We start from the raw sequence: 22107 nt of genomic DNA, 5'->3' as shown, positions 1-22107 counted from the left end.
GTACCAAAGCAAGAGGATGGGGGATGACCATACCTATTTACTTATAAATATATGGAATATTTCTGGAAAGAGGTATAGGAAACTGGAAACAAGAGAACTAGATAATTAGGGCATAGGGACAAAAGGAGACTTTCTCCTATAAATCCTTCAGAAAAATCTTTTGAATTTTATTCTATTTGCATGCACTATATGTTCAAACTAAGTAAATGCTTGGATACGAATCGGTGGGGGCATCTGTAGAAAAAGGGGGATATTTCAATCTGCCAGCTGTTTGCCCTAAGTGACATGCAGTGGAGTGGTCACTGGGAAGGGCGAGAGGGAAAGCGAGGTTCGGGCTCTCCACGCACCCCTGCTCACGCGGACACCTGACCCTCCACAGCAACAGGCGGAAATGGCCCGCATGGCGCAGACCCAGGAAGAGAAGCTGGCCGCCGCCCTCAGGCTGGAGCTGCACAACACTTCGTGCCAGGTCCAGAGCCTCCAGGCTGAAACGGAATCCTTGCGGGCCCTGGTGAGTGGGCCGGGAGGAGCCTGGCGTTTCTTATGTCAGTTTTAACTCTCAACTGTTGAACCCTAGCCGTGTGGGTCAGAGTTTGCAAGAGATTCCCATTTCACAGCATGAGTTTTGAGTCCTGAAAGGGTCGTCTGATACAGAATCACAACAAGAAGAGTAGACGCTGTTAGTGCCCCACCGAAATACCCTACACAAGGCTGCTGCTGTGAGTGATGGCCGCTGATACCCCCAGACGTCCCTCTTCAGGGGCCCCACTTCTCCAGGGAATTGTCCTCAAATAGTAGACACCTGGCCTAGAAGGTTAGGCCCGCCACCCCCACCCCCCCTCAGCCAATGACGGCTGACATGAGGTTTAAAAGTCCAGCCCACTTGCTTCCAAGTGGAGTAGGTTTTACAGTGTAATTCATACTCCAAGCTCTCTGTGGGATCAGGCTGTCCCAGTCTCCTGCTGAGACTACCTCCTGGCTTAGCACCTTCCTCCGCTCTATACTGCTTTCCTTGCCCCCCCTTTTCTTGAGAACAACCCCTTAATTATTTACAGGTACCAGGATCCCTACCTTAGGCTTTGCTTCTGGGGAACCAAACCTAAGACACCTAGTAAGCGCCTCAGACTCACTGGGGTTTGTGGAAAGATCTCTTGCATTATTTATTATTATTATTATTATTATTATTATTATTATTATTATTATTATTAGATTTGAACCACAAGCCTGTTGTCCACACTGGAGTGCATGAAAGGCGATGGTTCATGCAATCCTTGTGCAGCTGTGGTAGTCTGGACTCCACTGAGGCCCAGGGAGCCCATCTCTCCCATCAGTTTCAAGCCTTGTGGAAGTTCCAGTATTATTGTTAGTGCCCCTCTCTTCTACCATTCCCCATACACTCCCATCTCAGTCTTGCCACCCAAATCAGTTCCGACACCAAACCAGCAGCCCCACCTCCCAAGAAGTTAGCACAAGGATTTATTCTAGTTGATTCCCTCAGAAACAACTTTTTCACTGCCTGTGGCCAAGCTGATCCCATCACCCCCAGCTCCCCTCCTTTACATCTTCAGTTCACTTGGGTCCATGTCCTCTGGCCAACAAGGTCACATGGTGCCCAGTCAGCTCAGGAAGATGCTCAGTCTTGCCATGCCACAGCACGACACGACACACATCTCACCGCTCCTCTGCTCTCCCACACATCCTGTGATGGGATCTGGGTCAGTGCAAAGGGATGTGAGAAAAGGATTTGAGGTGAGAAAAATCAGGAAACTACAGCTGAGAGCAATGTGACTTTAGCCAAAAAATTGGAAGACATTGCATTATTTACTCAGAGCTATGTGAATTCTATTGTAATCAGTTTTACTCACCTGCCATAACCCTTGATGCTAATGTTAGGGGTGCTGCCCTTTGCCCAACTTGCTTTAAGCACAGTTAAGGGGCTGCCGTTTGTTCCCCAGATGTTCTTGTGGCTGTCAAAATTGCCACTCTTCCAGTCATAGAAAGTGCCAGGCAAAATGTGGGGGACATACACTCAACCCCACATCATCAAAAATCCTGGATGAATCGCACCTGAGTAGAGGTGGCTCATCACTCAGCACACATTCCAAACGTGTATTGGCCGCCTCGTGTGTGCTAAGCCCTCCCTGAAACAGGTCCCAGGGATGCAAACAGGAAGTGGATGGTTCCTGTTGTCTAAAAACTCATAACAGACGGGTAAGAGAAAACCTGTGCGCAAATGACTGAACACAGCAGAGGGTACTGGTTCCCCAGAGCAGGTCCTCCCAGCAGCCTCCATTCTCAGCAAGTCCTAGCCTGCTCTCAACAATGTCCCTCTGCAGATGCTGTCACCACCATGCTGCAGGTAAGATTCAGGTCCCCCAACACCGAAGGCTCTGTCTTCCTTTTCCAAACTCGAAATACCTCTAAAGCTTTATCCATCCTCTCCTCCCTTCAGTAAACTTCACCTGTCCACTGTTGCCCCATCTGGGACATTCCTCTATCTACTGTCCCCTCTCTTCTACATGTTTGGTGGAATTGCCTGGGGGTAAAGCAGAAAGGCTTCCTTTGCCAGACCTTCCAGCACCACCCAGGTTGGGTTTCATTCAGAGACCAGCCCAGATTCCATAGGAAGGGAGATACCCAGGACTCACCCTTTGCTCTCCTACCCTTGAGCCCTTGGACATGTTCTTCCCATGACATGTTCTTCCCATGACTCCCCAGCCTTGCCCACTCTACCTGTCCTCACATACCCTTAGCACAGGTGAAGTGGAAGACCTGCCAGTGCTTCCCAGTGAAGAGCCTAGATCCTGACTCCCACAGCTGGGGTGGTCTCTCCACCTGCCACCCACTCACATTCAGAGCGCTGTGGTTCGTGTGGTATATCAGCTGATCCTCTGATGTCACATTAACTTCTTCAGGGCAGAGACCATGTCTAGTTAGCTTTATGTCCCCAAAGCACTTGGTGAGTGTTCAAAGTGATACCAATAGCAATGAGAGCATACTCACAAGCATTCTGCCCTTAGACCTTCATAGAAACACTGAGAAGTGTGGTGGGCTATGACTGACATCCCATTTTGCAGAAGAGCAAACTGTGGTTCAGGGGTTTGCCCATTAACACGAGTAACAAGTGGAGGACCCAAGCCCTTCTGGCTCTGTTTCTCTACTAGACCACGGTAAGCCTATGGGATTGGGGGTTGGTACCAGACTCTGGAACCTGGAATCCTGACTCTATTCACTAGCTGCGTGACCTCTCTAAGGTTCTGTTTTCTCACTTGCAGAGTGAGGATCTATTTGGGTTATCATAGCTCCCTTCCGTGTTAGTGGCCGAAGACAACAGTAAATCATTTGTTCATTCACTCTGCAATTTAGGTGGAGTCCAGCAGGGACAGCTCTTCTCCGTTCCATGTGGCATCTGCTGGGGCTGGCCCATCCAGGAATGGCTTCAAATCACATGTCTGGTGCCCCAGATGTGCCTCTTTTTCTCCCTCCATGTGACCTCTCCATGTGGCTGGCTTTGACTTCCTCAAATCATAGCAGTCGTATAGTTGGACATCTGACATGGAAGCGGCTTCCCTCAGAGCGTGAGCACAGAAGCTCCCAGGCCTCTTAACACCTGGACTTGAAAGTCCCTGCATATCACTTATACGGAATCCTGTTGGTCTAAGCAGGCACAGACCATCCCAGATCCCACAAGAAGAGAAATAAACACCACCTCTTGATGAGGCAGTGGCAAGGTCACATAGTGAAAGGACATGTAGGATGGAGATAATGATTATAACTGCCTTTGGAAATGTGATCTACCACTGGACCTAACAGTATTTACTTTATAAAGTCATTGGGATGATTAATTAAACAATGCAGGTCAAGCCCTTAGCGCAGTGCCTGACACAGAGTGAGCAGTCGGTATATGTATCTATTATTGATCATCATTGTAAAATTATTATAACCACTGGCAAAGTAATCCCAAGTTGGCATCATCTGATCACCTCACTTAAACCCCATGGTCCTAACTATTGGAACAAATGGGAAGAAAATTCACACCCCCCCAACCAGAAGTCTTAAGAGTAATGACATGCTGGTGGTGCTCAGGACCCAGGACAGGCTGCCTCTGTCCCCTGCTGCCTCGAGTAGATCAGAGTTCTGGTCACTGGGCCGTGTGGGCAAGGTTGGGAGCACAGACTAAGCCAGAATAAGTAGCACACTTTCCTGCAGCTTTCAAATACAGCTCTGCTCATTCAGGCATCCCCGTTATCCTCAGTCTGAGCACCCTGCACACACAAGGCCACCATGGCTCATATACGTCTCAGACAGCCACGCTGGAGACACTTTCAGTCCCCTTTGCCAACAAGGCCCTATTTATATTGGCAGCCAGACACCAATGATGGTGCTTAAAGCCTACTGAGCTCTGTGTTCAGTCAACTCAAACCAGGAATAGGATTCAAGGCCAGAAATCACATAAGGTCACTATTTTACTTTCTGGAGGGCTTAGCAGTTCAAGGAAGTCCCTTCAAATCTCCAGAGACTGGGGAATAAGTTTGGTTCTGTGACCTCATTTTGCTTGCTGGTGTTGTGTGGCTGAGGGGGCCAGAGTTAGGAGATGTGCATCAGTGGCCTGATTGCCATCATCCAAGCCCAAGTGTCTCTGGGAGGACCAGGCCAGGATTTCAGGGACTTAGGTGGGGAAGCTGGACTGTGACTCTGAGGGTGGGATGGAAGAGACAGAAGACCTCTGATAGGGGTTCCTATGAACCCACCTTGGGCAATGGGTCCTAAGTCATCAGAGAAAACCCCAGGCCACATGGAGAAGTCACCCATGAACATGGAGCAGAAACTGTAGACAGATGATCCAAACATGATTCCATAAAAGGTTTTTCCAAATAACAGGTGTTACAGGTCCAACATCAACAATAAACACTACAAACCAAGCAATTTCCTGATAAACAAAGGGAGAAAACCCAGTGTGGAACAAGTGATTCTCAATGTGCAGGTGGCCATTTCTGCATCCTCATTGCCATGGAGCGGTTCTCAGATCTCACCAAAATAATAACCCTAGACCAGATACTGATCTAGATTTATTTTCTATTAGTCACATTTTTGCCACCTGTAAATGTACCTAGGATGGGAATCTGGTTTAATATCCTCATATCCAATGGAATTAAGATAGTTTAAATAAGATAATAGTGGCCCCTGCTTAACAGGAGCCATGATTCAAGATGGCATCATGGCCAACAATCCTCCATTTCAACCACAGTCATCAAAAAGGTATGAAAAATCTCCTCCTAGGGAAGAGAAACAACAGAAAGTTGCTTCATCGAGATTTTATTCAATCCAATTTGAAAAGATATTTATCTGTTCTTATGTGTTGTATAAAAAGTCAGATGCTAAATTATAAGTACACCATAATTACAACTATTAAAAAATGTTAAAAACAGACGCATGCAGTTTTCTAAAGGTGTTTATTGGTCAGCCCTATGGTCTGCAACACTTGGTATATGGGAGACAGGTAGGGCAATAAGTGTAACCATAGTGCTGTCATCCTGGGCAACACACCCAGATGAGCACCTACTCTGTGCCAGCCTCTGTCTTATCACTGGGGTTACAGAAATTTCATTTCTGCTCACTCTCCGGTAGGGGAGACATGCCCCTAAGAAGCTCAGCCCACTATTACAAGTTCAAGGGCATGCATGTACTTGGGCAGCTGTGGAAACCCAGAGGAGGTAGCCCTAACCCAGCCTTGGGGGGGGGGGGAGGGGATGGGGTGAGAGACTATCAAGGAAGTCTTCCTGGGGGAGGTGACCCCTGAGCTTGGACTTGGGGATGAGTAAGAATGATCCAGATGAGACGGAAGAAGAGATACAAACCCGGATTTGGACTTCAGGCAGAGCACTATGTATGGCTGCTCTGTGGGGAATGCAAAAGCAGGAGGCTAGAGACCAAGAGACCAGCTGCAGGCTACTGAGGTTACCCCAGGGGAGCAGTGATAAGCATCCATCCTGGGCACCTGTGGCTGGTGGGGAGTGAGCACGAATGTGAAAATTTTTCAGAATATACAAGAGGTAGAATTCACTGATGATGAACTGGGGAGGGAGGGAAGACTAGGGACATGCCTTTCTTTCCCTGGTTTCTAGTCCATGTGAGTTCACCAGCTGAAGCACAGAATAGGAGAGGCAAGCATGTTCAGAAGGAAGCCGGTGGCTCCATTGTGGACACCTTGATTTGAGATGCCCATGGATTGTATATATTTACAGTAAGAAGTTCAGGAGCAGGTTTGTGCTCGGGGGAGAGGTCTGTGCTGGAAATATCAATGCAGGAGTCACCGGGAGAGAGACAACTAAAATCATGAGTGTGGCAGAGACCAACCAACACAGACAGGAGAAGCACAGCTCAGAGAGAAACAGACTCAGGAGAGGGTGGTGGGGTGCCCACAGAGAGGGGACAGCAAGGGGAAGAGACTTAGCCAAGGTGTGATAGTAACACACTAAAGAAAAAATGCTGAGTGTGTAAAGGCCAGAGATGCTCATGCTAACTCTGGCAATGTGGGCAAGAATGCTGGAGGAAAAGGCTTTTTAGCTTAAAAATGGATGGGGTTTCAGCAGTGGAGGAGGAAAAGGCCCGCCAGGGAGTGAGAAATCAGGGGCAGAAAGACCCAGAGGCAGTTCAGAGAGCAAGATTTCTTTGAAAACCACCTGCAAACTGCCTCCCCCTTGTGTGCCTGTGTGTCAATTTCTCACTCTCGTTTTTTTTTTCCCCCTCATTATTCTCCTGACTCTTTCATTCTGTCTCATCACTATACCTCATCTTTCTCCCTCTCCTTCCCCTCTTCTCTTTCTTCCTCCCCCCACCCCCCATCAGAAGGCTCAGTGAATCAGACCAAACAAGAGTCTGGCCTCCCCAGGAAGAGTCATCATTTCCCCCGGGGAGCCAGCGAAGCCATTGTCCTGGGAGAAATGGACAGCCCGGGCCCATGCCAGCCCCTCCCACAGCTCCACCCACCTCCCTCTCCAAGGGCCCTGCCTGCGGCCTCGGGTTCGGACCCGCGTTCTCTCTTTGGCAGAAACGAGGCCTGGAGAACACCCTGCACGACGCCAAGCACTGGCACGACATCGAGCTGCAGAACCTGGGCGCCGTGGTGAGCAGGCTGGAGGCGGAGCTCAGGGAGACGCGCTCAGAGGCGGAGCAGCAGCAGCAGGCTCGAGAGCATCTGCTGGCGCACAAAGCCCAGCTGCAGAGGGACGTGGCGTCCTACCACGCCCTGCTGGACAGGGAGGAGAGCTGGTAAGCCCCCGTCTTCCCGATTCCCGTGAGTGACAAGAAGACATGCCCATGGGTTTGAAACAAAAAGTTTTTCGAACGCTAGAGAAGTAACTAGGGGAAGGGGCGCCTGGTTGGTGCAGTCAGATAAGCGTCCAAGTTCAGCTCAGGTCATGATTTCACAGTCTGAGAGTTCGAGCCCCTGGTGGGGCTCTGTGCTGACAGCTCAGAGCCTGGGGCCTGCTTTGGATTCTGTGTCTCCCTCTCTCTCTGCCCTTCCTCCACCCCCCCCCCCCCCCATGCTCTGTCTCTCTCTCAAAAATAAAGAAACATTTAAAAAAGGTAGTAAAAAAGAAATCATCCTCAAACTCCCAACACAAATATATACACACACACACACACACACACGCTCCCACAGCCTAGGTCCCTGAAGGGTTTTTTCTGTTCATATATTCACATAATGCAGGCACGCACGGACACACACACATGCACACAGACATACCTCTATGTGTTCATACATACTGAGTACACACATGATGTCTGTTAGGAATACTTTCAGCTGAATGTAATAGACCCTCATTAGTGGGTCCACAAATCAATGCTCCTGAAACTTTAATGTGCACTTAAAACGCCAAAACCTGGGCATGTTTTATTTTTATTGAAGTATAATTAACATAGTGTTATGTTAGTTTCAGGTGTACAAAATAAGGATTCAACAATCTGTACCTCACTCAGTGCTCATCAAGATAAGTGCACTCCTTAATCCCCATCGCCTATTTCATCCATCCCCCACCCACCTCCCCTCTGACAACCACCAGTTTGTTCTCTGTATGTAAGAGTCTGTGTTTCCACTCATATGTAGAATTTAAGAACAAAAGCAAATGAACAAAGATAAAAAGAGAAAAACAGAAAAAAAAAAAAAAACAGATTCTTAAAGATAGAGAACAACCTGGGGACTTTTTTTTTTTTTTTTTTTTTTAATGCAGACACTGCTTCACCAGGTCTGGGGTAAGGCAGGAGAGTCTTCACTTCTAACAAAACCCCCAGGTAGTGCCCATAACTGCTGGCCCAAAAAACCACAGTTTGAACAGCAAGGGCATAAACCACATTTATCTAAGAGTTCCAGAAATAAGGTGGTGTAGGTTACTCAATGATTTCATTAAGGTCCCAAGCTCTTTCATCTTTCTGATATACCATCCCTGATATATTGTCTTTCTGTCTTCATTTTGTCACCCATGGTTGCCAAATGCCTGCCACATCTCCAGACATTCATGGCAAGAAGGGGAGAGAAGAGGGAAACAACAAAAAAAATCTTTTCCGTTTGTGGCTCTTTTCTTTTATCAGTGAAAGAAAAGCATTTTGAGAAGCCCTGCAGTGGATTTTCCTTATCTCACATTGATCATAACCTGCTCATGTGACCATTCCTACCTGCAAGGGATGCTGGGAAAGCAATGATTTAGCTTTTCCAGCCTCCATACTAGAGAGAGACAAGGGATAGGAATGGCATATATGCATCTGTGTATGTATGTGTATGCTCACACACGTATGTGTATATATAGTCTTTTTTAAATGTTTATTTATTTTGAGAGAGAACGAGAGAGAAAGAGAAAGAGTGAGTAGCGGAGGGAGAGGGGGGAAGAGAGAATCCCAAGCAGGCTCCACACTGTCAGTGCCGAGTCCCATGCAGGGCTCAATTTCACGTACCTTGAGATCATGACCTGAGCTGAAATCAAAAGTCAGACGCTTGACAGACTGAGCCACTCAGGCTCCCCTGCAGTCATTTTTTTAACGGATAAGAATTCTAGGAGCATATACATAAGTCTTGAGGCTCAGTTTCCTTGCCAGCTCTTTAAGGAAATCCAAGCCTTTATTTTATCATAATTCTGTGTTTCCCTCCAACGCCCCTTCCAAGACATACATTGAATAATGAATAGAATATCAGCTCTGAGAGACAACTTAGTGATTCTACAGTCCAACCCCTCAATTTCAAGGAGAGTAGTAAAGCCCAGAGCAGAACATGATGTGTCCTTGATCACACGGGAAGGTGGAGGCAGAGCTGGGACTAGAGCCCAGGTCTCCTGGCTTTTCCAATGTGCTGTGCCACATTTTTCTTCTGAAGGCAAGAGATCTGAATAGAAGCAACCTAATCTTCCCTCCTTTCAAATGGAAAATATGTCACCCAGCTCCTTTCCAACTGCCTTTTTATTGGATTGGTTTCTATTGATTATAAAAGCTAGATGCTCCTAAGAAAGCTAATTTTTTCAAATGCCCATGAACATCTGAATAAATACATAAAATTGTTTTAAACATATACAGAAAGTAATGAGTTAGGCTGAATGTACTTCAGGAATATAAGAACTCCATTTAGTGAGTGCCTGCTATGTGCCAAGATAGTCTTAGGCTCTTTATCTTCATTTCTCCCCAAAATTGCCAGGATGACATCATTCTCCCCATTTTATAGACAGGAAACAAAGCCTCAGAGAGCTTAAGTCATTTGCCCAAAGTCACATATCTAATAACCATGGGACAGGGGGTTGAAACCCAAACTGCCTTGCTCCAAAAGCCAAATTTTTTCCTGTCCTATACTCCTCCCATGATATCTTTACTAATTTTCATCATCTATGACTTCTTTCACATGTATGTATTTTTTGTTTGTTTCAGTTAATGAAGAAACTTCCTCTTTTCATAAAGGAAATGCTTCCTCCCTCACCAAGTGACCAGTGAAATTCCTAGAGGAGTTCCTCCACACCCTCATAGACTCCCACCACCGCCCTACCCTCCTGAGCTGGATTCCCTGCTGGATTCCCTGGTTGATTCAGCTTAATCTGAAAAGCATCCTGGAAGTGGAGAGGGTCCTTCTGCCTTAATTTAAATAGTCTGTAGCTTGATCAACCTCCCTTGTGCCTCTCCAAATAAAGGCTTTGTGTGTGGCTTCCAGTCTGCCCACCTTGCTCGGCCCACTGTCAGGTGGAATGGATATCACATTACCTGGCCGGCTTTTGCTCATGGAGCCATTCTTAAAGGCTTCTGCAAGGGTCCTTGAGCTTGACTCCATCTGCCTCGTCATCCAAGGGCCAGGCACTCTTGGGTTTATGGACATAAACGCGCCGCTTAGGCAAGGCTTGTGCTCATGGCACGCCGGGTTGACCCAATTTGGGGCAAAAATATCACTCTTGCTAGAGAGAGGATTGGCGCAGTACTTTATCGAATATATCATGATCACAGACATCACAGAGCATTCAGATCTCTTGAATGAACTCTGCGCGGGCACTCACATGCAGACACACACGTGCAGACACACATATTCCACTGTGATTGGCAGACTATCTCTCAATCAGTTGAAAGGGTACTTCAATTTAAGTCTTGTGGGGGAGGGCATTAATTAGGTTGTGGCTGCCTATCCCACTTGCAGCCTCGGAATTTTCTTCCAGGATCCTTCCCCCAGCCTTCTCAGGACCCATCCCACCCAAATATGGTTCATGAATCGCCCCCTACCTAGGCAAGACTCCCCGCCTTCTGATTAAAACTGAAACCACCACCTGTGTCCTACCACGGGCTCTTAGTGTCTCCAAAACCACACACGCAAAGCCCAGTCTTAATTTCTTAATTCTTCCCCCAAGCTTCTGTCAGTCCAGAATTACAGACCCGCCACCCAGAATTACAGACCAAAATATCCAAGCGGAGTCTGTTCTCACAAGTGGCTAATCCAGCCGGGGCGGGGGAAGTGTCCAATATGGGCATATTCAAAGACACCCTCCCCCCTAGCCCTGGGATTCCAAATAGCCAAAGCCGACATAAACAAAAGAAACCTTCTTTACCCTTAAGAAAGCTTAGAAGAAAAGCAAGGCAAGAAGCGGAGTCTCCTGGCTGAAAATGCACCAGCTGGTTTCCCTTTTTGGTTTCTAGGATCAAAGGAATTGTATTCATAACTCGTGTGTACAGGACAGGTGTTTACAGTTTGCACGACACCTTTACATAATTCTGTTTGTTGTCTGAGGCACGGAAATAGCCAAGGCACCACCTACTGCTACGTTTCAACAAAGCAGCCATCCCCCCACCCCCGCCACAGCCGCACACCCCAGGAGTGCCCACAATTGAAGCACTGGGAGCAAGGGCCTCCCTAGAAGGCAGAGCGTGTGCCCTGGCCTAGCTATGGTGGATGCACTGTACACAGAGGTCTTTTCTTTTCTTTCTTCCTTGTTAACAATTGATTTTCTGCCCCCCAGCCAAGACCTAAATCCCTAACCTACACACAGCTGGAGGGCCCCGAAAGGTCAGCCATCAAAAGGAGGTAATTCTGTGTCTGAATGGCCACGCGTTTTCCAGACCCCGGAAGCAGTTTCAGCTATTGGACGCAGGGGAGGTTGGATTTGCACACCATCCTGAGTTTCCACCAGTGTGCTGTGTGGGGCTGCACACATTCCATCTCCTCCGCTCCCTAATCTCAAAGAGCAGCTGCCGTAAATCATTAAGTTAATCATCCTTTGGCAGGGAGAGCCCAGGCAGACTGGTGCTTCCAGTTCTCAGCAAGGCTTCTTGCTGTTTCTAATGAGGCTTCATTAACAGGTAAGAAAAGGCACTGCTGGCCCCCTGATTGCGCTAGGGCCTTATTTAACTCAGGCTTCCTCTCACAACATCCGGTAAAATTACACTCTGGCAGCAGTGTGCTGACAGGTGGCTGGGGAGGCTGCTGCTTCTGTTGGTGTCAAGGACAGAGCATTTGTTCGGGAGCGGACCAGAGAAGGGCTTCCGATGGACTCCTCCAGAAGCGCAGATGCGTGCTATTTCCAGACTAGGTAACGCCACTGGCCTCTGGCCCCTGGGGCACGGTGTAACACCCAGTGAGACTGCTAGAACGTCCACTTGCTTTCAGACCCAAGAACAAACTCACCTTCGTTGTCATCTACGACACTTCCGAGCACTTACTCATCTTGTTGGACTTCAAGGATACCAGGAAACAGAAGCCGCTTTCTGCTCCGGTGGGTTTACAATCTCACTGGGGAGTCTGGGTGTGCACATGAAAGGAAAAACAAAGCAAAACAGGCCAAGCAGGCACATTACAGTTTGCACGACCCCTTCCTATAATTCAGCTTATTATAGAAGGCATGAAAATAGACATCCGGATCTGATCTCTGTGGGCTTTCAGTAAGATGATTCAGCAAGAATCCTCAAGGCCCATGCTGGTCTCTGATTATCTCTAAATAACCCACAGATATTCTTTCTTTCCCCAGACTTATTGAGATGTAATTGATAAACAGCACTGTATAAGTTTAAGGTGTATAGCATCATGATTTGACATACATATATATTGTGTAATGATTATCACAGTATGTTAACATCATCATCTCATATAGACACACATATAAAAAAGAAAAATTTATGTTTTCCTTGTGCTGAGAATTCTTGGGATTTACTCTTAACTTTTACATATACCATACAGCAGTGTTAGCTGTGGTCATCATGTTATACATGAATCCCTAGTATGTATTTCTCTTATAACTGGCAGTTTGTATCTTTTGACCACCTTCTTCCAATTCCACCCCCCACCTCTGCTAACCACAGATCTAATCTCTTTTTCTAACAGTCTAGTCGTTTGTTTGTTTCTTTGATAAGATTCCACGTACAGATGAGATCAGACACTATTTGTCTTTGTGTGACTTATTTCACTTAGTATAAAGCCTTCAAAGTCCATCCATTTGTTGCAAATGACAGAATCTCCTGCCTGTTATGGCTAAATAATATTCCCATCTGTGTGTGTGTGTGTGTGTGTGTGTGTCTATATATATACCACAACTTCTTTATCCATTCATCCATCCATACACACATCTTGGCTATTATAAATTATGCTGCTATGAACACGGGAATGCAGATATCAACTTGACATAATGTTTTCATTTCCTTCAAATATTGTCCCAGAAGTGGGGTTGCTGGATCATATGGTATTTCTATTTTTAATTTTTTAAGGAACCTCCATACTGTTTCTCTTACAGTGGCTGTACCAGTGTGCATCCCCACGAAGAGTGCACATTTCACCAGCATTTATTTCTTGTATTTTTAATGCTAGCCATTTTAACAGATATGAGGTGATATCTTATTGTGGATTTGATTTACATTTCATTAACAGTTAATGATGTTGAGCATCATTTCATGAACCTGTTGGTCCCTCATCTATCTTCTTTGGAAAAATGTCTGTTCAGGCCTTTTGCCCATTTTTTAAAATTGTAATTTGCTAATTTATGTATTATCAGACATTAATACTTCTTCCAAAGTTGAATATATTAATTTTTTTTTAACATTTATTCATTTTTGAGAGACGGAGAGACAGAGCACAAGCTGGGGAGGGGCAGAGAGAGACAGAGACACAGAATCAGAAGCAGGCTCCAGGCTCTGAGCTTTCAGCGCAGAGCCTGACGTGGGGCTCAAACTCACGAACTGTGAGATCATGACCTGAGCTGAAATCAGACGCTCAACCGACTGAGCCACCCAGGCGCCCCTGAATATATTACTTTGAAAAAAAAATTGCAGAAATCAGCATAGGGCTTTGGCTATTAAAGAAATGAGTGATTTTCAACATATCTGGAAGGGTAACTAATTTTTAGTACTCTAGCTGTGCAGAGCTGTCATCCCAATCTGTTAGCATAACATTCAGTTTACCAGTTATTACAAACGAAACTGCACGGGCCCTTTGAGGAAACATGTGACACCAGTGTAAGGGTGCCTACAGCAGCCAGAATAAGAGGATTTTCTTACAAAAAGGCAAGAGTAAGTCGAGCATTAATGGAGGTTTGATACTACTCTTCAGGGAAGCAAAGCTGCCTATTTCATATTCTAAGTGATGAAGCGGTAACACATACGCGTGATCATCTGACCTAGTAGCTCACTGGTGGGGCATGATGACTACGGCTGGCCTATCACCCATACAGATCTAACATTTTGCAGTCTGAGAGCAGGGACTTTTCGCTGAATAGTCTTATCCCAAAAGTGAGGTCCTTCTTTGGAGAGAAAGGGCACTCTGTCCCCAGGAGGACTAAGGTGGCAGCACCAGGGCTGATATGGTCCCCAGTCAGGACAAGAGTCTCCAAGTAGATTAGAAAGGAGACACGATCTCTCCTTGTATATGCCCTTGTCTGGCCAGTTGGCATTTCGACTTTGCTAAACCAAACACCTGTTCTTCTTGAAACATCTTGAGGTGCTAGTGGGATACAGCAGCGGGTCATCCAAAATGAACCACTGCATGCTGAGTGTCTGCCCAGTCGGTGGCCTGGCACCCCAAGGCTGATGCTGCCACAGCTGTCCCTGCTGCCATGCCAGAGTACATGAGCCATATGTCCTGTCTGTGGTCCTTGGCAGGGTCACAGGGCATTGGGAAGTGACAGCCTTGAAATGCTAGGACCCCTACTTTTTCCTCCCCCCCAGATTTTTAAATTTATTTTGAGAGAGAGTATGAGCAGGGGAGGGGCAAAGAGAGAGGAGAGAGAGGATCCCAAGCAGGCTCCACACTGTCAGCACAGAGCCTGATGTAGGGCTCAAACTCACAAACTGTGAGATCATGACCTGAGCTGAGATCAAGAGTTGGACGTTTAACCAACTGAGTCACCCAGGTGCCCTGCCCAAAACTTTTTAATTAGATTATTTGTTTTTTGCTATTGAGTTGTGTGAGTTCTTTATATAATTTGGATATTAACCTCTTACCAGATATTTGGTTTACGAAATTTTTTTCCCATTTAATAGGTTATTTTCCATTTCATTGATGATTTCCTTTCTGTGCAGAAGCTAATTTTTAGTTTATTTTAGTTCAGTTCAGTTCCACTTGTCTGTTTTTTACTTTGTTGTTGTGCTTTAAGTGTCTTATCCAAAAAGTCATTGCCAAAACCCATGTCAAGAAGCTTTTTTCCCTATGTTTTCTTCTAGGGGGTTTATAGTTTTTCGTCTTACATTTAAGTCTTTAATCCATTTCAGGTTAATTTTTCTAAGCAGAAATAGGATGTGGGTCCAGTTTCATTCTTTCACGTGTGAATATCCAATTTTCCCAGCACCATCTGCTAAAGAGACTGTGTCTTCCCCGTAGAGTACTCTTGGCTCCCTTGTCAGATACAATCAACTGTATATGCATGTGTTCACTTCTGGGCTCTAAATTCTCTTCCATTGGTCTGTGTGACTGTTTTTTGTCAATATCACACTGTTTTCAATACTATAGCTTTACAATATACCCTCAAAATAGGAAGTGTGATGCCTCCTGCTTTGTTCTTCTTTCTCAGAATTCCTTTGGCTATGCAGTCTTTTGTTGTTCTATGTTAATTTTAGGGTTTTTTTTTTCTACTACTGTAAAAACTGTCATTGGAATGGTGATAGGGATTGCACTGAATCTCTAGATGGCCTTGTGTAGTATAGACATTTTAACAAGACGAATTCTTCCAATCCATGAGCACTGGATACATTTTGGGTTGTGTTTTCTTTGATGTCATTCATCAATGTCTTATAGTTTTCCCTGTAGAGATCTTTCACTTCTTTGGTTAAATTTATTCTGAGCTATTTTGTTATTTTGATGCTATCGTGCCACAGATATTCTTTCATGAACTCTTACATCATCTTTTTTGTTTTTATAAATGGCAAAAGAGAATGGTGCCTCTTTGGGGCAATACTAGCATCTTATCTAGGGTTGCTGAACTTAACAAATACAATACAGGACATCCAGGTAAATTTCAATTTCAGATAAACAATGAATAATTTTTTAGTAGAAATACATCCCATGTATCGCATCAGACATACTTCTACTAAAAAAATCATGCAGCCCTAATAGTATCAGACAGAAATAGTCCATCCTCACATTCCCCCACAGTTTTCTGACCTCAAGTGATTCATGAAGATTTGTCTGGCATTTCTAGCTTGGCTATCCCAACACCCAAGAAGGGGAATGGGTGACCCAGGTCATGGTCTTGCCCAGTCTTGATTGGAAACTCAGTCTCCTGACACAACAGCACAGCAGGCCCAATCACGTTCAAGATATTAATCTGCTGGTTGAGTGAAGAAAGCATACTATTTTCTCAGCTGAAGTGACTGGCTTAATTGGATCATATAGACCAGTTATTTTGAACAATAGGTGGAGAAAGAACCAGAGTAGATCCCAGCATAGATGTGCTGTGTTGCAGAGTCAACAGAAAACCCAACTTTCCCTGTCACGCCCAAGAGGAAATACTCCATTTTCTCTTTCTCCTCCTCCTGAGAATGAAAGACACTGAGTCAGGTTTTCAGTGTACTTTTGGGGTTGGACACAAAAGCTGTGTTGCACTTGTGGAGAATGGGCTTTGCAAAGTAGATGAGCAAAAAACTCCTGAATTTCTTTGGACAAGCCATAGGTACTTTGGCCTTTTTGTTGTTGTTGTTGTTACTCATTTTGTTTTGTCTCTACAGCTAAAGTTCTTATTGATGACCTACCTAGGCAGGAAAAATGTATAAATGAGGTTCAAAATTTTAAATTAAAAAGTCTAGGGGCATCTGGGTGGCTCAGTCATTGAGTGTCCAACTCTTGATTTCTGCTCAGGTTATGATCTCACTTCTTGTGGTTTCAAGCCCTGCGTCGGGCTCTGTGCTGACAGCTCAGAGCCTGGAGCCTGCTTCGGATTCTGTGTCTCCTTCTCTCTCTGCCCCTCCCCTGCTCACGTTCTGTCTTTCTCTTTCTCTCTCTCTCTCTCTCAAAAATAAACAAACATTAAAAATTTTTTAAAAATTAAGATTAAAAAATAAAAAGTCTACTTGGCAAACCTGACTAGATAATTCAAGCAAGTTGTCACCAAGTCCCTTTATGTCAGTGTTGCTATGGGGACTTTGAGATGGGAAACAAAAGGGCAGAACCTAGTGGTAGGTTAAGCACCTCATCACTTAGCTACTAGTGACCAAGAAAAAAGAGGCAAGAGAAACATGTAGGGTAATAACTGTCCTGGGGAAGTAAAATTGTGGTTTTATGTATTATTTGGGGAATTCAGTCCCAGCAAACTAGCAACCATCGTGCTCAGCAACTCTCTCCTCTCCAAGATTAAATCCTCTCCCCCCCACCAAAACAGTTATGCAGCCTCTGTTACATGTCAACACCTGCTAGGTGCCACGGGTATGGAGACCTGCCTTTAAATAATCTAGATCAGCACAGTCCAAAAGAAATAGAATCCAAGCCTTGCACATCATTTTAAATTTTCTAATAGCCACATTTTTAAAAGGATCAGAGGGAAACAGGTGAAACTTATTTTAATAATACATTTTACTTATCTGAATATATCCCAGGTCCTAACATTTCAGCATGTAATTGACATTTTAAAATTATTAATAAGATATTTTAGATTCTTGTTTTGCTACTAAATCTTCTAATCAGGCTTCTAGTTTACCCTTCCAGTCCCTCCCAATTTGGATATTAAATTTTCCTCAGAAGTATGTGATCCATATTTAGAATTTACAAAATGTATAGTTAAAAAAAAAAAAGTAGATTCACAAACCCAAGTGGTCCCAAATATACTTAGAAGTTTTTCAATAATTGAATTGAGGACCAAAAATTGTTTTCCTTTGATGTTTATATTTTTTCCTTTGATCTATGTTAACAAAACCTTGTTCATCTTTTTTAGAATTTATTGGCTTTGAAGCAAAAGCATATTGGCTTCAAAACCACACCTGTCCAAGTTAAGTAAACTCACTAACTCTTGTGTTCACTCAATGTTATTAGCATCATATTTAAGACGGTATGGTATGTATTGAAAAGCAACTCTAATAAATCTGTAACTATCTAAAAAAAAAACCACTTTTCAAATTTGTCTTGTAAGTTTTACAGGACAAATATTCTATACTGCTTCTATTTTTAAATTAAAAAATTTTTAAACGTTTATTTATTTATTTTGAGAGCACGAGCTCGCGAGTGGGGAAAGAGCAGAGAGAGAGAGAGGGAGAGAAAGAATCCCAAGCAGGCTCCACTCCGCAATGTCAGAGCAGAGCCCCGTTCTGGGGCTGGAGCTTGCAAACTGTGAGATCATGACCGGAGCCAAAATCAAGAGTTGGATACTTAACTGACTGAGCCACTCAGGTGCCCCTAAATTAAATTTTTAATTAATCAAAGTTAAATAACACTTAAAGTGCATTACCTCAGTCACACCAGCTGTGTGTGGCTGGTGGCTACTGTTTGGACAGAGCAGATAAAGGTTGAGTAGAGGTGGGCAGGACGGATAGATAGCTTGTGAAAACTACTGCAAGCTTATCTGTGGGAAGTCCTGCTTTCACCTCCTCAGCAATGTGAGAAGTGCTTGGTAGGGACGTGTCCCAGAGTATCCTAGGCAGGTGTAAATAGAATGGCTGCCATTCCGACTGTTACACATGCCTCCTACGTGGCTCAGGTAGCCCTCCACTTAACGGAACTGCCTCTCATAACCAACTCTTTTGGAAGGAGTCCCTTTGTCAGAGCTCTTGAGCCTCCTATGACAGGTCTTTTGTTTCATGTCACATCCCTCTCCTTTCCTTGGCCCCCTAACACACAAGCCCTAGAGAGGGTGAGCTGAATCAAAATTGGCCGCCATGATCTCACCACTGGCCCCCTCTTGCTCAGCTGCATCATTCTACCAGTCTCTTCTTTCCCTTGTAGTGATTTTCTCTCCAAGGTTCCATAGTCTCTCAATCCAGCTTTATCAGGACTCACCCCAATGATTTAAGTTCCTCAGACAGATATGAACCCCATATTTGGACTGTATTCACATTCTGCCCTCAGCCCCATGCCAGTCAGGGCATATGACCAGGCATCTGTTTCAAAGTCCCTAAGTATTTCCTGAGTTTTAAGAAACTCCTGAGTTATCAGTAGTCACTGTAGGCTAATCTCCCCAGAGTACAAGAGGGACATCCAGCGGGTAGTGTGGTCCAACACTAGCCTACTCGTCCCAACTGGTCCAGTTTGAGGGCCCCATTATATATTATGTTCATGGAACTTAAGGCATCATTGATTATAAGATGCACCATCACTGCGAGTAACACTAAGAAATAAAACCACTTCATCGGGGCGTCTTGGTGGCTCAGTCAGTTAAGTGTCTGACTTCAGCTCAGGTCATGATCTCACGGTTCATGGTTTCAAGCCCCATGTGAAACTCTGTGCTGACAGCTCAGAGCCTGGAGCCTGCTTCAGATTCTGTATCTCCCTCTCTCTCTGCCCCTCCCCCAGTCGTGCTCTCTTGCTCTCTCTCAAAAATAAATAAAAATATTTTTAAAAATTAGAAATAAAACTACTTCAAACAGAAGTCTAGTAGGAGACCCCACATACAGCTGAGACACTAAAGACCTCGGTAGAGGAGGAAATGACAAATTTACAGAAAAGAGATAGCAGGAAAGGAACATGCAGAGTGGGGCAGCAAGGGAAGTTGCATGTTTCAACTCTGCCCCTGGGTGGAGGGAAGGAAAATATCTTCCCTAATCATTTGAACCCCAAGTTGGTTCTCATGCAGACTGTAGGACCATTTGTGCAGTTCAAAACCCTCAGATTGAGGTATCGTATTATTGAATTCACTAGCAGGGGCAGAGCCCAAAGCTTATAGAATTTGAGGCCATCTTTAGGAAAATGAATACAAAATATCTTATTCTTGCAAATTTTACAAAAACATATGATCGTATGAAACTGCGACTAGGGCCCTTGCAGGGCTTTGGAAGAGACACGTGAGGGAGGGACCCTGAGGCCGTAGTTTCATTGGCTTCAGGTAATCTGCCTCCGCTTCCAAGAACAAACAAAAATTCTCTATGAACAAACCCAGTTTGGACAGCAATAACACACCACCAGCTGTTACCATATTCTAGTTTCAGAGATGTTCAAGTGTGAGATAATGTGCTCTTAGGATGGATGATCAATGAAATTTGGTACTTTAGAAAGGGAAAATGGTAACATAGATCTTGGCCCTGACCTGGCTGACACAATAACAACAATGAGGATGGTGATGACCATTCGTCAAGCTCCTACAGTGTACCAGCCTCTTACAAATGTCTTCCTCTGCCCTCATGAGAGCTGAATGCTACCACCAGAGACCTGAAGACGCAGGGTGGTGATTGCTACCATATCCACGATTAGCTCACCCATTTAGTCAGTGTACAAATCAGCTGGGTCACAGAGAATAATTGCAGATTATCACAGAGTAATCAAATGGTGACGTGAATCACAGCAAGATTGCAGAGGTGGCATTTAAAAAAAAAAATTTTTATGTTTATTTTTGAGAGACAGAGAGAGAGAGAGAGACAGCATGAGCAGGGGAGGAGCAGAGAGAGAGGGAAACACAGAATCCGAAGCAGGCTCCAGGCTCCGAGCTCTCAGCACAGAGCCTGACGTGAGGCTCCAACTCACGAACCGTGAGATCATGACCTGAACCAAAGTCAGACGCTTAACCAACTGAGCCACCCAGGCACCCCAACAGAGGTGGCATTTTTTACATTGACCTAGCCAATGCTTTTCTCCCCATATTCTTCTACAGAGACAACAGTGTACCTTTACTGTATTGCCTCAGGCTATGTCAACTCTCCTGCACCTGCTCATAATGTAGTCTAGACGGACCCCGGCACACCAAGCTGATCCGTTTCATGTTTTCATCATGCTAATTGGACCTGGTGGGCCCGAAGGAACTAACTAGCAAGTAGATGCCTTACTTAGGAAGGCATGCCAGAGGATGGAAGGTAAGCCCTGAGAACATTCAGAACACTGCCACATGGGTAAAGCCTCTGGGGTTCGTTGGGATAGATGTTCTAAAGTGAGTAGTGTGGGTTGTAATTTACACCAGCCACCATGAGGGAAGAGGCACAGAGCTTGATTTTCAGAAGCAATACAAATCAATTTGGGCTGAGAACTAGTAACTCAGAAGACTACAAGGTTTTGGGTTTGAGGTTTTTTCTTTTTTATTTTAACATAATTTCAGATACAGAAGAGTTGAAAGAATAGTCAAAGAATTCCATTATACCATTTGCTCAGATTTCACAAATATTAACATTCTAGATAGATTCTTAATGCAGTTTTAAACTTTATTAACTTCAGAAGTATAAATGCTATAAACTTAGAAAAAATTATTTTAAAGTTAAAGCATGTAAATGTCTTATATACTTACCTAGCTTTAGAAATTTTGACTGGCTGGGGTGCCTGGGTGGCTCAGTCGGTTAAGCATCTGACCTCAGCTCAGGTCATGATCTCTCAGCTTGTGAGTTCGAGCTCTGTCACGCTCTCTGCTGACAGCTTAGAGCCTGGAGCCTGCTTCAGCTTCTGTGTCTTCCTCTCTCTGCCCGTCCCCTGCTCATGCTCTGTCTCTCTCTCAAAAATAAACGTTAAACAAAATTTAATTTAAAAAAAAAGTTTGGACTGGCAAACATTGAGTCAAAAAAATTTTAAAGTTAATATTTAAAATTCATTAAATTGAGTAATAAGTTCTAATGGGTAGACTTTATTCTTTAGAATGGTTTTACATTTACAGAAAAGCTGACAGATTTACAGAGTTCCCATTTACTCCCTCTGCCACACATTTTCCCCTATTATTAACTACGCACATCAGTGAGGTACACTTATTACAATCAGCGAACCAATACTGACACATCATTAACTAAAGTCCATAACTCACATTAGGGTTCAGTCTTTGTGTTGTACATTCAGTGGGTCTTGATAAATGCATAATGTCCTGTATCCACCATACAGTGTCACTAGAATAGTGCCCCTGCCCTAAAAATCCTCTATTCACCCTTCCCCTCTTATTTGAGCCCCTGGCAACCATGATCTTTTCACTTTTTATAGTGTTGCTTTTTCCAGAATGTCATATAATTGGAAACATGAAGTAGGTAGCCTTCTCAGATTGCCTTCTTTCACTTAGCAATATGAATTTA

At 44.6% G+C, this 22107-nt stretch overlaps 1 protein-coding gene across 1 annotated transcript in view; it reads left to right on the top strand.

The window, feature by feature from the left end:
• BFSP2 (beaded filament structural protein 2) overlaps positions 1-10185 on the top strand; it is a 68953-nt gene extending 58768 nt beyond the window's left edge. The window contains exons 5-7 of the mRNA XM_043595385.1: positions 380-511; positions 7052-7272; positions 9910-10185. Of these exons, the coding sequence (XP_043451320.1) occupies positions 380-511; positions 7052-7272; positions 9910-9913 (357 nt within the window). The 3' untranslated portion in view covers positions 9914-10185. The remainder of the gene's footprint in view (positions 1-379; positions 512-7051; positions 7273-9909) is intronic.
• Positions 10186-22107: the final 11922 nt, after the last annotated feature.

The sequence above is a fragment of the Prionailurus bengalensis genome, chromosome C2 (assembly GCF_016509475.1).
Source record: "Prionailurus bengalensis isolate Pbe53 chromosome C2, Fcat_Pben_1.1_paternal_pri, whole genome shotgun sequence".
NCBI classification, from domain to species: Eukaryota; Metazoa; Chordata; class Mammalia; order Carnivora; family Felidae; genus Prionailurus; species Prionailurus bengalensis.
This window is presented reverse-complemented; position numbering and strand designations above follow the sequence as displayed.